At 47.4% G+C, this 15,727-nt stretch overlaps 4 protein-coding genes across 4 annotated transcripts; 2 read left to right on the forward strand and 2 right to left on the reverse strand.

Moving 5' to 3' along the window:
• Positions 1-5,589: 5,589 nt before the first annotated feature.
• H6S33_007608 (uncharacterized protein) lies at positions 5,590-7,308 on the reverse strand (the record flags this gene model as incomplete). The annotated part of the gene is made up of 2 exons (XM_044839149.1): positions 5,590-6,920; positions 7,158-7,308. 2 exons carry the CDS (start codon positions 7,306-7,308, stop codon positions 5,590-5,592), a joined length of 1,482 nt encoding a protein of 493 aa, XP_044688481.1.
• A 598-nt stretch (positions 7,309-7,906) lies between these two features.
• H6S33_007609 (uncharacterized protein) lies at positions 7,907-8,832 on the reverse strand (the record flags this gene model as incomplete). The annotated part of the gene is made up of 2 exons (XM_044839160.1): positions 7,907-8,280; positions 8,358-8,832. The coding sequence occupies 2 exons, from the start codon at positions 8,830-8,832 to the stop codon at positions 7,907-7,909; spliced, it is 849 nt and encodes a 282-aa protein (XP_044688482.1).
• Positions 8,833-12,166: 3,334 nt separating this feature from the next.
• H6S33_007610 (uncharacterized protein) lies at positions 12,167-13,059 on the forward strand (the record flags this gene model as incomplete). The annotated part of the gene is made up of 5 exons (XM_044839171.1): positions 12,167-12,346; positions 12,402-12,463; positions 12,739-12,788; positions 12,847-12,938; positions 13,018-13,059. 5 exons carry the CDS (start codon positions 12,167-12,169, stop codon positions 13,057-13,059), a joined length of 426 nt encoding a protein of 141 aa, XP_044688483.1.
• Positions 13,060-14,639: 1,580 nt separating this feature from the next.
• H6S33_007611 (uncharacterized protein) lies at positions 14,640-15,037 on the forward strand (the record flags this gene model as incomplete). Its single annotated transcript, XM_044839182.1, has 2 exons — positions 14,640-14,821; positions 14,881-15,037. The coding sequence occupies 2 exons, from the start codon at positions 14,640-14,642 to the stop codon at positions 15,035-15,037; spliced, it is 339 nt and encodes a 112-aa protein (XP_044688484.1).
• Positions 15,038-15,727: the final 690 nt, after the last annotated feature.

The following is a 15,727-nucleotide window of genomic DNA, read 5'->3' on the forward strand; positions in this document are numbered from 1 at the left end:
GCTGGGAAGACTGGGTGAAAAAGGACTGGAGCGAGGCTTGTTGCGACATAATTGAATGTCCAGTTCTTCTGGCGGCGTGGAGTGATGTTTCGGAAAGGTTTCTTTTCCTTCCTTTCGGGAGGTCAAGGCTGGAGAATTCTTCACTGGAAGCCAGTTTTCGTAGGTTTCTTTCGCTTGGAACAACAAACGCGACCGTACGATCGGGGGCGAAGTGGCTCAACCTGGTATGGTATACTAGGGTAAACCGAGGGGAGTAAATAAGCTGTTTTTAAAGCGAGGTTTGTTATCAGGGAGTTCTTCGCGAGCTGGAGGCGAGCGAGTAGAATGCAGAGGTTGCGTAAAGAAAGAAGGAAAGAAGGAAAACAGATAAAAGCACGAAGCAACGCCCCCTTATATATCCAACCCTAATTCAATGATGACTAACATCTTCGCGTAACAGAAACCGAAAGAACATAACAGAAATCCCCATTACAAATCCTAATCCCACTACACAATACCTCCTCGTCTCATTCCAATTTATTACCTAGCCAAAATACATAGCTGCCATTACATTCGGTCTTACGGCCCCGAATCTGGTTGTCGATTGTTATTAACATAGTCGCATATGCCTCTACAGTGTTAGGCCTGTCCATCCGGTATGTCATGGCGTCCTTCAGATATTCCGATAGTCTTTCGGCCAGGGCGTCGATCTTGGCTCCTTCATTGTAGTCTAGGTAGGTCACAATACAGAGGAACTGTGAGTAATAGCTGGCGAAGTCTCCTTTGCCTTACTTCAGGGCGACGAGTTGGCGGCAGGTGGTACCCTGGGGATTTGGGTCTCCGAACGAGGCTTGCAGGTCGGCGACGAAGGTGGTGACGGAGGAGAAGGGGGCAGCAGGGTTAGCGTTAACAAGTGGAACGACCTGATCAAAGGCCTTTCCTTCCAAGTGGCTGTCGGCATAGATAACTTTTGCTGCCTCGTTGCGGAATCGATCGTCGTTGACCTCAAGTTTCATTCGGAGTTGGGTGATGAATCCGGGGAGCTTGGTATGGGTGCCATCAAATTTTTCAGGGTCTGGGATCTTTTCGGACCTGAAGGTGGAGACGGTAGTATGTGGGGGAGCAGCGACAATGGGGATAGGGACGGTGGGGGCGGGGGAGGCACGAGCGACATTGAGGTCAAGGTTTAGCTGGGTTACTTGCTCTTCGAGGTTGTCGATGGTTCCACGGGCGGCAGCGAGTTGAGTACGAGCGGTATCCCTCTCGTGGCGGATACGTTGGATGAGGACGGCGATGTGGTTAAATAAGGCAGCAGCATCGTTCTCATACTGACGCTTGAACTCTGCTATATCATTGGGTGGGACCCATGTAGGTGGATCGAGGGTGGACATGTCGTACGGTACGGATGACAACGCAACGTATTCTCAAGGGGGTGAGTAGCGAGTATTCCGCAGGGTATGAAAGAGTTAGTAGAGGTCGGTGTGGGAGCCTGCGATAGGGGTCCTGAGGAAGTTTAGTATTGGTAAGGGTCAAGGGAACAAGTGAAGCAGCAGCACGGTGGTCTTCTTGAGTAAAGAAGAGGAAGTGATATTATACAGTAATAGACAGCATAGGTACAGAAGACGTTGCGTATCAAAAGAAAGAAGAGAAAGAGAACAGAAGCGAGGGTGAAACCTCCTAATATACGCAAGGAAATCTCAGCGATGACAAATCTAAAGTGACTCATACCCTTACGACCAACAGAACCCGATAGAACTCAATAGAATCTTTCTGACTAATCCAACTCCTCGTAACCCAGTGTATTAACTAATCAATCCATGAAAAGCCATTTCAATTGTCTGGTATATGAGTACATACAGGGCCAGGTTACATGCTGAGAGTTATTATTAGAAGCCAGTTGCATAGTGACATTCAAGTACCGGCAGTTTGGTTAGCTACCAGCTGTTATAGTGACTACATTCTGAGAGCTAGAAAGAGGATCTATTCATGGGAGCAATGGCTGATGAGTCTATGTCTCGCCAATAATCAGAAGACCGGCCAGAGTGAAGCTCTGATTGCCCGGTGACCCCCTGTATTCTCTGAGCATTGCAGGCCCACCGGTAGTGGCAGGGACTATGCCAGGGAAGTCTACAATAAGCAGAAGCTCTGCAGCAATGATTAAGCTCATACCTGAGCGGCAGCTCATTCATGCAGGCTCCGGTTTTGTGGGAACCATGGCTGCAAGTGTTACAAGGGCTTTGGCTAAGGGTGGTTGCCTTTGGTACCGGAAACGCCCGCTAGTACTTAGAGAAAAGCGGGGTAGCGGTGGTATTGTTTTCCCTACCGATAGAAGGTATCACCGGAACTTAATTAGGATTTAGGAGCAGAGAATAGAAGCCTTTGGAGTATAAGTACTCAGGCTCATTCCTGCCCTATATTCCGGTTCTCTCAAGTCTTCATCAGAAAAGAAAATCAAGTTCTTATCGGTAGTAGAGCCCTCAAAGATTATTGAGTTCTAGTGATAGAATCTTTGAATAATCTGCAACCAGATTGTCTATCTTGCACAGCCGTCTCAATTCTATTTTATTCTATTTCTCTTAGAAGAGACCCCTGTTACACATACAAACTTCGAAAATTTACATTGGATACAATAAGTTTTCAAAAACACTTAGCAGCACCACCAACGTTTGTAGGAATTTGAATGAGAATGAAAGTACTCTAATGCTGCGATGGCGAAGTCTTATATCAATATTTGTATTTTTTATTTATTATTGTTAATAACTTATTTTAACTAGAGATTTCGACATATCTCCTCCTTCGAAACACTGTTTGCAGTTTAACCAAATGATTTGGGTTCAAACAAGTACTTGTTTTCTTACCATAAGGCTGTATTCTCTACTGTTGAGAATACTTAGTGTTTTACCTAGTCAGTAAACTTGAGTAGGTTTACTGAGTAGGCGATTCCCTCATACAAGTCGCGCCGTGAAATTCCCGTAATCTGAAAGTAAAGTTAGTCATAGTATTTAATTTTTGGTCAGGTTGCCTTGTCTCGACTTCTATATTCCATGAACCAAATTGAAAAAATTAGCATTTTTTAAAAATGCTCACATTGGTTATGATATATCCTACAAGTACTCTATAAAATATTCTAAAAAAAAATCACTTTTGTTGTCAAAATCCACTATATATTGTAATAGAATAAGAAATAATTACTCCATAGCTATATCGTGGTTACAATTTGAAAGAATGTCTACCCCGTTACGGTCCATGGGATAATGCCCCCGCATCCAACGTACGCATATATCCCTCTGTCGACCATTGAAGAATTGCATTGCTGTTGTCGACTATCACTCGGCTATGAATAAGGCCAGATTACTAGCCGTCGAGTGGTTGCGCGGCTAGTGATCTTGCAGACTCGAGTATGAGCCCGCTCGATCGCACCTTTGTTACGCTACAGCAGAATCATCTCTGGCATCCAAACATGTACAAGGAAACAGCGTGACTTCTATAGCTACATGTACCCGTCATAGCCGGACCCCAGCATTACGCTCGTACCGCTAGAGCAGGGCGAAGCGGGTAAGTCGAGCCTCTTCCTCACTCACCTCTGGATTCTGTTCTCGGGATACAGGCTGACGCACACAGTTCTAACCATATATCCGTCCTGTCAATCTCAGTTGCTATATCGCCCAGGACCCAATCCTCATGCTGCGACTCAACGTCCACTTTGCCGCTGGTTTCACCAGCAGACCTTTCACAGTCTAGATGCAACATATACCCGACTGCGAGGCAGCGCATCCTATGCCCCACAGGCTGCTACCCGAAATATTCGTTCTCACATGCTATCACTCGGGGTGCGAGTGATAGTTCATGACCAAGTGTTCCGCACCTTGTTCGGACGGTGGAATCATTGCGTGGTTAAGATCATGCTCATTTGGAAATGAGCTCTCTATATCCACACGCCGACAGCAAGTGGGTTATGGTACAGACCAGAGTTCGAATACCGCATGCCCCCCTTATCCGCCCGCACAGTGGGTAAGAGTTGACGCAGCGAGCATGCATAATAGGGGAGAAAATCAGTTTCTTGGTCTTTAATGATGGGTGAGTTATGTGCGGAGGGTATGAACGCGCCAGTAGTCACGCCATTGGTGTTAGGAAAGGAAGTCGGTTCATAGCCTATCACTCGCTTTATGCCAAGACTCGAACTTACTAGCCATAGCTCATGTTCGCACCCGTCGTTTTGAGGCGGCCGGATAGTTGCTTTGGGTGATAAATTGACACATGGATCGTCCTACTATGATCATGATAAGAGGACAGTGGAGGGGGAAAGCATTGGGAGTGTAACCAGACGAAATTGCCACCGAAAACTCCAAATCTAGCTTAAACGTGATAGGTAGCTATCGGACTAGAAAGAATCAATTTTCAAAGATGGAGTATTTTACTAATGTTGAAGGGTAAATAAACATACTACCAACCCTAAAAACCGAATTAAGTAAAACTACTGATTCTTCATTAACGTAATTAAGGTACCCGGACATGACCGATGGGAGGAGTTTGGGGGGCAGCAAGGACGTATACCCGAATAAAACTAACGTCCTATTACGTATAACCATAATCGACCCCAAAATCGCATCAAACACCATGTTACCACATGTTCCACAAAGAATACACACATATATACATTGCCAAGAACCCCCATCCCCACTTCCCAGGTACAAAACCCCTTTACACCCAACCCCCAAGCAGTACAAACCTGCATCCAACAAAACCACCGCCGTCAGAAAACCCTACCCACACGCCAGATATACACACTTTGCCCCGCATGCCTAGAGATTAATAACTAACAGCATACCTGTGCGGATCGGCTCATGACAATACCGCCGGAAAACATAAATTGCGGATTCCAGCGGAGCAGCGCGCGGATAATACTATTATTTGTGGATGGTACGTACCATGCGTACGGGGGAGGCCCTCTTAACAGTACATACACCAGTCCACTGCCCAACGCAGGCATGACTTTTATCAAGTATGCGTGTTAAATGTGTGCATGTGGTTGACCGCCCTTTATACCTGTCCAACAGCCTATGTTCAACTCAATGTAATAATATAGCAAGAATCATGTGCTGCAAGTTGATTGGTAGTATGACTTGGGTCGGGGGCTTAGATGAGGCCTGAATATGAACCCCGCTTCACGCGTGGCAAAATATATACATAATTACGGACGTTATAACACTAGCGGATCTCTTATTTGGTACCTTAAGTAAACCCATGTTAGCTAAGTTGGATGAGACGAAGGATATACTGACCTATAAATATTTACATTAAATCGGCATAGAGAAGGACGTATAGAGTATAAAAAAGAAAGACGGGCATTATGCCGGAGACAATACAATAAAACATGAAATATTCTGCACGCTATAAAACTGTTCACTATACTAGAGACTTGATCTCCTCGCCCCTGAGTTTGGTCACTCCTCCAAATCCAAATCTTCTACAGAAGTAGTTGCTTTTAAGGTTCCCAGAGAACTACGATATAATCCTAGTACCCACCCACAGTAGCCTTCCATAACAAGAAGTACTGATATAAAATATACAAAAACCTGGCTTGAACTAGCTTGAGGGTTGTCATGTTTGTCACAAGAGCATCGCGTCATCATCAACCTTGGCAGGAAGAGGTTCAAAAACGGGGCTGTCAATCTCAATCATAGAAGCTAGCTCCGTTGCACTGACGTCGTCGAGATTCCGCTCCTGTGGGTCGGCATCGTGAGTAAGGAGAAGTTGAACAATGGCCTCGCGCTCATAAATCACGGCTAAATGAAGTGTGGTCTGACGCATGGAATTCTTCGCCTGCGGGTTGGCATTGTGAGTAAGGAGGAATTGAGCAATGGCCGCGTGGTTATCAAGAACCGCTAAATGGAGTGCGGTCTGACCATCGGAACCCTGCGCATCTGGGTGGGCGTTGTGAGTAAGGAGAAGGCGAACAATGGCCTCGTCCTGACATCGAACCGCTAAATGGAGTGCGTTTCGACCCGACGCATCCAAAGCCTTTAGGTTCACGTTGTTGCCAAGGAGTAGTTGAACGATACTCTTCTGCCCATCCATAACTGCTAAATGGAGTGCATTAAAACCTTCACGATTCAGCTCTTCTATGTCCGCCTTGTTGATGAGAAGAACCCGAAGACTATCCTGAAGCCTATTTATGACTGCTAGATGGACTGCGTTTTGGCCCGTTTTATCACGAGCATCAGTTTTTGCATTGTTTGTAAGGAGAGTTTGAATAATGGCCTCGTGTTCCCCTAGAACGGCATGGTGTAAGGCAGTCCTGCCCTCAATATCTTGAGCTTCTAAGTAAGCTCCGGAGTCGATGACAAGATTGGTAGCTTCATCGTGTCCCCCTCTTACGGCCACGTGTAGGAGGGTCTCCTGTCTATTATTTTGGACATTAGTTGTGGCGGAAATAGCCAGTAGATTGCGGATTGCAGTAGGGTACCCCTTTTCTGCAGCATAAAGGATTAATCTATCTGTGTGATTTTTGACATCAACACCAGACTTAATATTGTTGAGTAATAATAGTTGATTCAAAAGCATAGTTATGAGAGATCGAGAGCGAAGTGAAATCTCGGTTTTCTCAAGGAGAATGGATAGTCTGCTTGTTATATCTGGTGCCAAAGCATCCAAATTCGCTTCCAGGTACTCCAACGAAAACTTGATGAATGGCCTTTTCTCTAGGTATTCGATATGCCTGCACATCTGGGCGGCTGATATACCACTCGGCCTCGGGATTGTAAATCCGCTCACTTCTTTATACACAATTTCGAGGAAGCGGATGCAAGTTAATTGTATCATTTCTGAAGCATTATGCTCAGTGACGTTTAGGTGAGACTTTTGCACGAGGTTACTAGGGTGGAGGAAGAATTCGCGGACTGTCTGGTGCATCACTTGAACAGCCGGAAAGACCTTCGTACCTAAACGAGTTAATAAGCGTGAGGATTCTGAAACGAGGCTACAGTCCTTCTCTAGTCTTTGATGAACTCAGTCCGATGTTGAGTGATCAGTCAGAGATACAGGAGCCATTCATTAAAAGCCGGATGGCGGACATAAACAGCTTCCCATTTTCTAACAAGGAACATTCACCATGGAACAAACTTCTCCAAGGATCTAAATATGACTCTAGCTGCGGTAGAGAATGGGGTTGTACGTACTTGCTTTAACGTCCACAAAGTCTCCAACGCAATGTGTCAACATCTTGCGAATATCTCCTGGTATCTCAGATGTCCATAACTTGTAATTTGGTTCCTTGTCTTCTGCTAGACCCGGAATCCCAAGAGCGTGCTTTAGATCGACGAGCGCCATTGCGCGCCCAGAGAACAAACAAAACTGAAGAATCCGATTGCCATCCATCCTAGCCTGTCCCTTGTTACAAGCTAGTCGTTGAAGCATACACTCATAGAGGCTCTCAAGGCTTTTGGGAAGGGACTTCAAAAATGAGATTAATGTGCTCCTCCGCGAGCCATTCATGGCCTCCTCTGCTAGCTCTTTTAACACAAGGTAAACCCATATAAAAACCCTGTCGGAAAACGTTAAAATGTACTTCTCTATCTCCTCTTTCACCTCAGGATTGACAGAGTTGAAATCTTCATTTTGCAAAAGGGTATGTGTGTATCTTTCGATATCCCCCCGATTCATCTCTTGCAGCGAGATCACTCGTCTTCCAGGCCAGTTGCTGAATTGTAATTCGTTGATGGGTCGACTGGCGAGGAAGATATTTACCACGCATCCACCGTTATCGAACGCCGGAGCCGATAAATCATGTAAAAATTGGATAATCTCGGCACGACCCGTGCAGGCAGACTCGTCCATAGCGTCGATAATTAAATATATCGTATGAGGTCGCAAATGCATTTTGCAGGCGCGTAAGATACTTTTCATGTCTTCAGAATTCCATTCGATCCTACTTCCCCCACCCCCGACGATAGACGGACTGAAAGTGAATGAAGAACGACTCGTCTGCCCCCAGTAATTGGTATAGCAATGTTCTCAACATGTTTCGATGGTCCCGTTCGGATTCACCATCCCGCGTGTTGTAGAAGAACTTCAGAACGATGGATTCACTCGGGGGAGTGAAATGATCCGCAAAGTATCGCACCAACGTACTTTTCCCACTACCGGGCTTGCCTTCAATAAAAAGAAGTCCCGAATCGGGGGGCCTTGAGGAAATCCAGGATTTGTATTCAGGAGAATCCCACAGCCATGCAAGCGTATGACTGTGGTGTACTGCGATTTTATCGTATCTGAGGTTTTTGAAATGGAGTGTCTCCAGGCACGCTAGAAAAGTGTTAGCCCTTTATAATTTAGGGCCGACAGAAATATACCAGAATCAAGGATATACTGGTTACACATACCTTGTCTTTCCTGATCATAGGTAACACAAACTTCCGAAGGTGGTAGAAGCTGAATGCCAACTCTATCTGGTAGTTTGGTAATAAGCAATCTGATGACAGAGAATTTCCATCGCAGGCGTTTGATCACTGCACGAAGTTTGTCGATTATGTCTTCCCACCCACTTTCGTCCTGCCTAAGGTCAATTATTATCTTTAGACTTGGTTTTACATTCTTCTGGTTTGGCCCTGGGCGGGGATAAAGATCTGCGGCCTTTATAAGTACCTCCTCAAGAGCAGTCCAAAGAGAATCAGACATTGAACATTTGATGAACGTATCAAACGCACTCATGGGCTCCTTTTGAATCTTGATCAACTCGTCATCACGTAAAGACTCCAAGAGAATATGCAGAAACACCTGTAAAAGGAATCGCTCCTGTCCCGGCGGAGATGTTTTAATGGCCTGGTAGAAGAATGTCCACACAACCAGTGAGACCATAGGCTTACAACCTCCCCAGATCTGTTCGAGCGTCCCTTGTTTTAACCCACTGAGGGAGAAATGTAGCAGCAAGCCAGTCCTTGCTGTGCTTTGTAGAATTCGGATAAGATGGGGCACAGCGTGTGGTAAACATGGGAAGGATCTGTAGACTAAAGTGTTTACCTCACTAGTTTCCGAGACCCAGTTCTGGTAATCTAGGTTGTGAAGCAAAAAAAAAAGAAATCCGCAGAACTCTCCTCAAAGTCAGAGGGCTCATCATCCCGTATAAGGGGGTCCATCATTGGATCAAGATAAAGGCTAATTTGCCCTGGTAACACTTTCTGCTCAAGCCTCTCGATGACTTTCGCTCGGTGGTATAGCGCTGTCTTGGCGTTAGCATTGTTTCCTTATCCCTATTTCGGCTACTAAGCGCTGATTAGCCCCACCTTCAGAAGATATCATACAGGTTACAACATCTTGAAAAGCTTTGTCATCGGGTGATTTAAATTTTACCATGTCTGTGTGATTTGACGGGACAGGAAATCGTTTCTCGTTGGGCAGGAAAAGCTGAGCTGATGATCTCTGCACCATTTGGAATAGATCGCCTGATCTATCCCACACTCCTGGTGCCGCCTATCGAGTTTGACTTTAGCCTGGGAAGAATGGAAGGATACATTGCAGGGATGAGAACTCCTAGTACAAACCTCCTTTATAAGTTTTGTCTTCTCAGTTTCGTAAAACGTGAAGAGATCTCCATTGAATAGGTTCCACATACTACATAAACTGTCTTTCTGGCTCTCCAAAAATTCGCAGCCTTCTTCCAGCTGTGATAGTAGGGTCTGTGTCTTCTTATCCCATATTCTTCTATTTGCCATCTCGCTGAGCTCTTTGGTTCTCATACCGCCATGGGGAGTACCGAAAAAAAAAACTCCACGAACACAATTGAGGATGGGCTCGGATTCCTGACGCTGGGCCCATGTAAGTAGTAACTATGAAGAACCTGGTCAATGTCAGGTATGCAGGGACATGACGCTTCTCCTACCTGGTTTACCAAAAGACCCCCTAGGCTATGTGCAATAAAGATGATCGGTCTTTGCTAGACGATATATGACAAGTGTTAGAAACTTTGACACATCAGAAAAACACCATTACCGCTTGCATCGCATCCCAAGAGAGGTCATACCGGACAATCTCGCCTAGCATTCATTATACTCTGCTCGAAACCTCGCGCATAATCAAGCAAATTATAGCCAGTGGGCTTGGAAAGACTGCTGTCATAACCATATGTCATGATGCGTGTTTGGGGGAATCTTTCAGGTAGAAAGTCACGTAGCCACATTGGGCGATCAAGCGGGCGTCCGATTATACGGACCCTACTCCTCCACGAACCAAAAGCGTGGCCGCTGAGACCAGTTATCGCGATCAAGCTGAGTAGCATAGGGCGGTCAGCATTCGGAAAACATTCATTGTGCACCTTGGGAGTCTATGATTGTACTCACTCCGCACAGATCGGTCCTTCGGGGACGTTTATTGGTGTTAGATCATGGAAGTGCTTATCGAATCTGAGTGAGGCGCCTTTCCCCATGTCGATTGCCCGGAACGAGTGATATATTTCTTTGTCGAGACCAGGGAGTATATATCCCTCCAGGCGGCGGTAGACGGTTAGTAATGCCGTCCGTAAGGATTCGTGGCAGGCTGGAAATAATGCGGAAAGCTGCGAACTCTGGGGATCGAGTTTTGGATAGATACTCCGTAATGCTTCCTCGAGGTCCCCCCTGTTCCAGCCAGAAGGTATCCCACATATTCGGAAGCATATTGGTTCATCAAGTGAGAGATTGCCGACCGACAGGTTTACCTCTCCAGGATCGCCTTCCGAAGTTGACGTAGGTGTGGTCCAGGCGCTGCCCAACGAGGACGTGGTGATCGCTGACGGCGAAGAAGTCATGAGAGAGCTGATGTTGCGGTGGGAATGACAATAACTAGTCAAATATCGCGTGAAGCGTAAGAAGAGCAAGTATAGTAGACCCTGTTCACCCGTATCTAGAGACCAGAGTACGTATATCCGCCCTGCAGTTTATGATTGGTAGATATCAGATTCGCGTCACGTGAGGCCCCGACCCTGCATGTCAAGTTTACAATTAAATGATCATGTGATTTTCAACCAGCTGGCCAGGTGGTGGTTCAACGATGTATTCTATCGCCATGTTTGCCAAAATTCCGCTTATCTTAATTCCTCCTCACCACGATCCGCATATACCATCTCTTCGACTCGTGGCCCTAGGAATTGAGACAGCTCGACTCTTCAACCACACTAGCACTACCATCTGGCGCACACAGCCCCAACCAGCAAAACCAACCTCCACTTCTCCGACCCACCCCCGGCGGTTCTCTCTCGCTACGGACCAGCCACATGGTGGTCTAATTTAGGCGTTAGAGATTGCGTAAGATAATAAGACCAATTTCCCACGAGCTCGAAGCTTTTCCAGAAGCTCCAAGCTTCGGACTTGGCTTTTATATCCGCTAGCATTCTGCTTGGAAACATATGATGGTGGATGCTTATCTATACTCGCGGCAGGTAACAAGTACATACCCGAAAATGTACGTCCTAATCTGCAATTTCCATTGGAGTAGAAGTCAAAAATACACCAAACGCTTGCAGCTGCATATTCGGGTACTTCATGCCTGTCGCGAGTATGGATTCCGAGGAAGAAGTCAAGTTGGCTCAACTCAAGCTCTATCGATGACTCCACGTGCAATAGCTTGAGCTATTTGTATGTTTCTATTATTAGATCTTCGCGATCAGTGGGGCAGCTTTTGGGCAGACCTTCCTCTCGTTTATTTTAAATTTTCTTCCGGTCTTGGGCACAGTGGGGATGGCCCCGACCAGATTTTCTTATTATTCCTAATTTTAATATTTGCAACAGCACATATAATCAAGCAGAAATAGGACTTATTTTTTCACAGATAAATTCATCATTTAGCTCAGGTTAGCTTGAGAGCTTGAGATTTTTCCCACGCGCACGAGCCCAGCCTTCTAGGAGACAAATTGGCTCGAGCTATGGCCAGGGCTCGACCTGAGCCGACTCGTCGGCCACACCAGACCGTCGCCGTCACCGTCACCATGATGGTGGTGGTAGTGTAGGATGTCTGACCTACTTTGACTTGGGCGTGGATGGCATTTGTAGTGAAGTGGCAGGTAAATAGTACCACTTCCGTAAAACCTTTACCCTTCCTCACAGAAAAAATCCGATGAGCTCCCCACAACATGCCCCGTCCAAAAGGTTATAACCACCCGTCAGCGTACACCACTCCATATGACTCCACCGGTAGTGCTCTTAAGTTTAAGTGAATAGACATGCAGACCACTGAGCCGGGAGCTATTAGCCCATACTGCCATACCAGCCGAAATAACTCATACCCTATACCAGACCATCACCCCATACCATCCGTAACAACACAAGTCCCCACAAATTCTCATAAACATCCCTACAACACCCACACCCTCCCCTCCACAGCTCTACACAGTGAGAGATATGTACGCCCCCACAGTACTAGTTCTCGAAATTCACACTCATACCCACCCGGCACAGATATCCAAAACTGGAAGGCCAGTAAACGTCGGAAAGACGGTGCGCCATCATGTGAGAGATAGGTAAAGATCCAAGACTACCTCAAGTCTTCTCACGTCTATAATCCGTAGCTTGGAGTCTGCTGCGGCGTTGATATGAGCAAACAGACCCACAGGCTACAACCTACCACTTTCACCGCTCTCTCGATCGATGTGGACACGCCTTCACTCCCCATGCTACTACGAGACCTATGCCGTCGCTTTTCCGGCAGCTCTGGAGTGAAATCAGCGGGCACCCGCCAACCCGATGAAGCATACAATTAATGAAGTAATCAATCAATCAATCAAACCCGATGAAGCGGGAGTCTTGAGGTCGGTGTAGTGCGAGTGACAGGTTGTGGCCATAAATGTCTATCGCTCTTTGTTGTGAATTGTACCGTGTGTATTATTGATGCTCATCCGGATAGGTAGCAAAGCTAGAACCCTTCTTTCGGTGGATATCTTGACACTACCACAGTACCGTAAGTTTGACCTTCCATGTAGTGTTCCAGACGGACGGGTGTGAGATTCTCTCTAAATCCGCAATATCGAAACCTGCATATACTTATATCGAGATATCCGACTCCTTTACCACGCAGGAGTTCAGCTGGATGACCACACGTATAACCGCTCCAACGTGACAGCGACCATTAGGAGTGTTGGTAGCAGACATATTCGGCCCGTGGGTTCAAAGACGTTGACCTCCCTCCAGACATATTCCGCACAGATGCAGACGATCATATATGGCGTGGCTCCGATGCGGAAGTATCATGGCTGTGCAGAGCCGTAGGCGTGGGCGTGGGTCTTGGTCTAGGTTTAGGTGACGTGACTCGATGTAGTCCAGATTGATCGCGGGGTGCCCGTGCAAGTGCAATCGTGCAGCGTCTCACTTCCAGCGCCGTAGTACTGGGTCATCCGTGCTACATGTACACTCCCGCACTCCCGCACTCCCGCACTCCCGCACTCCCGCACACGCTATCCTGCGGACAGTCTCGAAACAACAGCCGCACCACCCGGGCATCAGAACCCGCCGCGAAGGTAGATATATGGGTCACTTGTGTTCAGCAGAATTCAAACAATATGAGCCCACCGAACAGGACCACCGCTAGTGCCAAAACAGCTGATATATAAAATGCGCACAAGGCCCGGTATCTATTCCGCGACCGCGTGTTGCCGAGCCGCTATGTTCTGGCCGCATTTGATTCGCCATTACATCTCGCTGCTGACGCTCACGCCGGAAGAAGAAGGGTTTATATCGCGATGTCTGTAAGGCTGGCGTAGATGGAGACACCGCTATGTCTAGTGCAATTGCGCAGGCGAAGAAACCGAGCCTCTTGATGGAGAACACATATTTTTCCCTACAGACAGACAGACAGACAGACAGACAGACAGACAGACAGGGAGCACGAGATTCACCTTCTGCCAGAAAACACAGGTGTACGTAGTAAAGGAGACAAAAGGACGGTTAAACCAACACGGATATATCAGCGTCCATGTAAACCGGAGAAACTGCCTCACATCTCCACCCACAACCTCTCTTAGTACCATGACATCTATTTCGCTGCCATTGGTACATACCGTGGGATAGGTACATACATACATACATACATACATACATACATGGTGTAGATATATCCCTTTATGATTTACCGCACCGGTATAGAAGGGCGACAGACATGAACAGCATCCTTCTGCCAACTACTCCTATCCATCTATGGCGAGCTTGCTATCAAGAATATAACGACCAGCCAAGACGCGCCCTGTCTGCTTACGGTTCTCGGGAGACAACCAACGTCGCCATGCTCGGCTCGCCTTTCTGTGTCTGCTTGGTTGTGTACAGGGTTATGTAAGTGTGGTAGGGTCACAGCTGTTTGCTCCCACGATAAAAACAACGATTCCTCCCATCCGACATTCCCAGCTGTGCCCAAGTGCGACACCGACACCAACACCGACACCGACACCGCCAATCTCAGAGCGTGTGCGTGCCCGTATGCATATGCACCACTGGCTGAGGGAGCAAGGTGGTGGTGGTGGTGGGTGGTCCGAGCACGGGCGGTATCGCTAATCTGGTATGTAGCTAGCTGGTGGGTTACGTTCCGAGAGGATATAAACCCCCCCACCCCCCCCCCCCCCCCCCCAAATCCACCGCCTGCCTCTCACCCAGTACCATACTTGAATAGCACTCCCACCAAACACCCTCCCCACCCCACATGCACGCTAAATGGAGAACCACCTCAGACCCGGCGTTGCCATCCTCACAAACTCCGCCAACGGCACCCCACTCGCGCTCTCCCACAATGTGCTCATAAACGTCGCCGACGACGGGAACGTTGTGCTGAAGCCGCGGGATCAGAGTGATGAGCAGCTGCTGTGGACGCTGGAAGATGGAAAGGATGTGTCCAGGTAAGTGTTGATTATTGTGGTGTGCTTCTTCGGAACCTGTACTGATTTGGCGTGCGCAGTGGTGTGGTGGAGGGACGCCTGCAGAGTGTGGCGAGGAGGGACCTGTATATGGCTGTGGCGGGGCATGTGCCCATGCCGCCGATTATGTTTAATGTCTCGGCGATCGCGAAGGATGGCAATGCGGAGAGGTTCAAGTGGAGGGTAGAGTACAAGTAGGGGGACGTTATATATAGATGTATCGTTTAAATACACTGTCTTATATCTTCAGAACTGTGTCTACACCGTGATGTGTATATATATGTAGATGTTTCAATGAAGGGCTTCGATGGCTGTACTGGCCTAGTCGGTGATGAATGCCGCGTTGGATAGGGCACTTTTCAATGTGATCTACAATAATACATCGACACTCGACACAGCGCAGTGCACACAGTCCGCGAGGGCGAACACACCCAACACAAGCCCTCCACCCCGCAAGTTTCTCAAAGCATACCCCATCGCACCACCAGTCTATATCCAGTGAACGCTTCCTCCAACTTATTCCCCAATACCACTTCCCCCCCGGGGGGGCCCCATCTAACACCCATATCTCCAGCATCCAACAAAACCGCACCACCCACCATACTGCCCCCGTAACGAACACACATAAAGCTAATATACCAACCAACCCGTCGAGGAACGTACGCCATACCTCCCACAACCTCACGCAGCCTCACGCAGCATCCAACAACATTAAACAGCCCCGATCTCTAAACAGCCTCTAGCTCCGATGACTGATATATACTAACTCCCTAACCCTATAGACTGGTGAAGTAACAGTGTGTATCTGGCTACGGGTCCGGATATAGGGAGGGATAGTAGTATGCGGGTGGTTGGCTTATAGCGAGTATTAGTACAGAGATAAGGGGG

The sequence above is a fragment of the Morchella sextelata genome, assembly GCF_020137385.1.
Source record: "Morchella sextelata strain SCLS chromosome Unknown scls_24, whole genome shotgun sequence".
Lineage (NCBI taxonomy): Eukaryota > Fungi > Ascomycota > Pezizomycetes > Pezizales > Morchellaceae > Morchella > Morchella sextelata.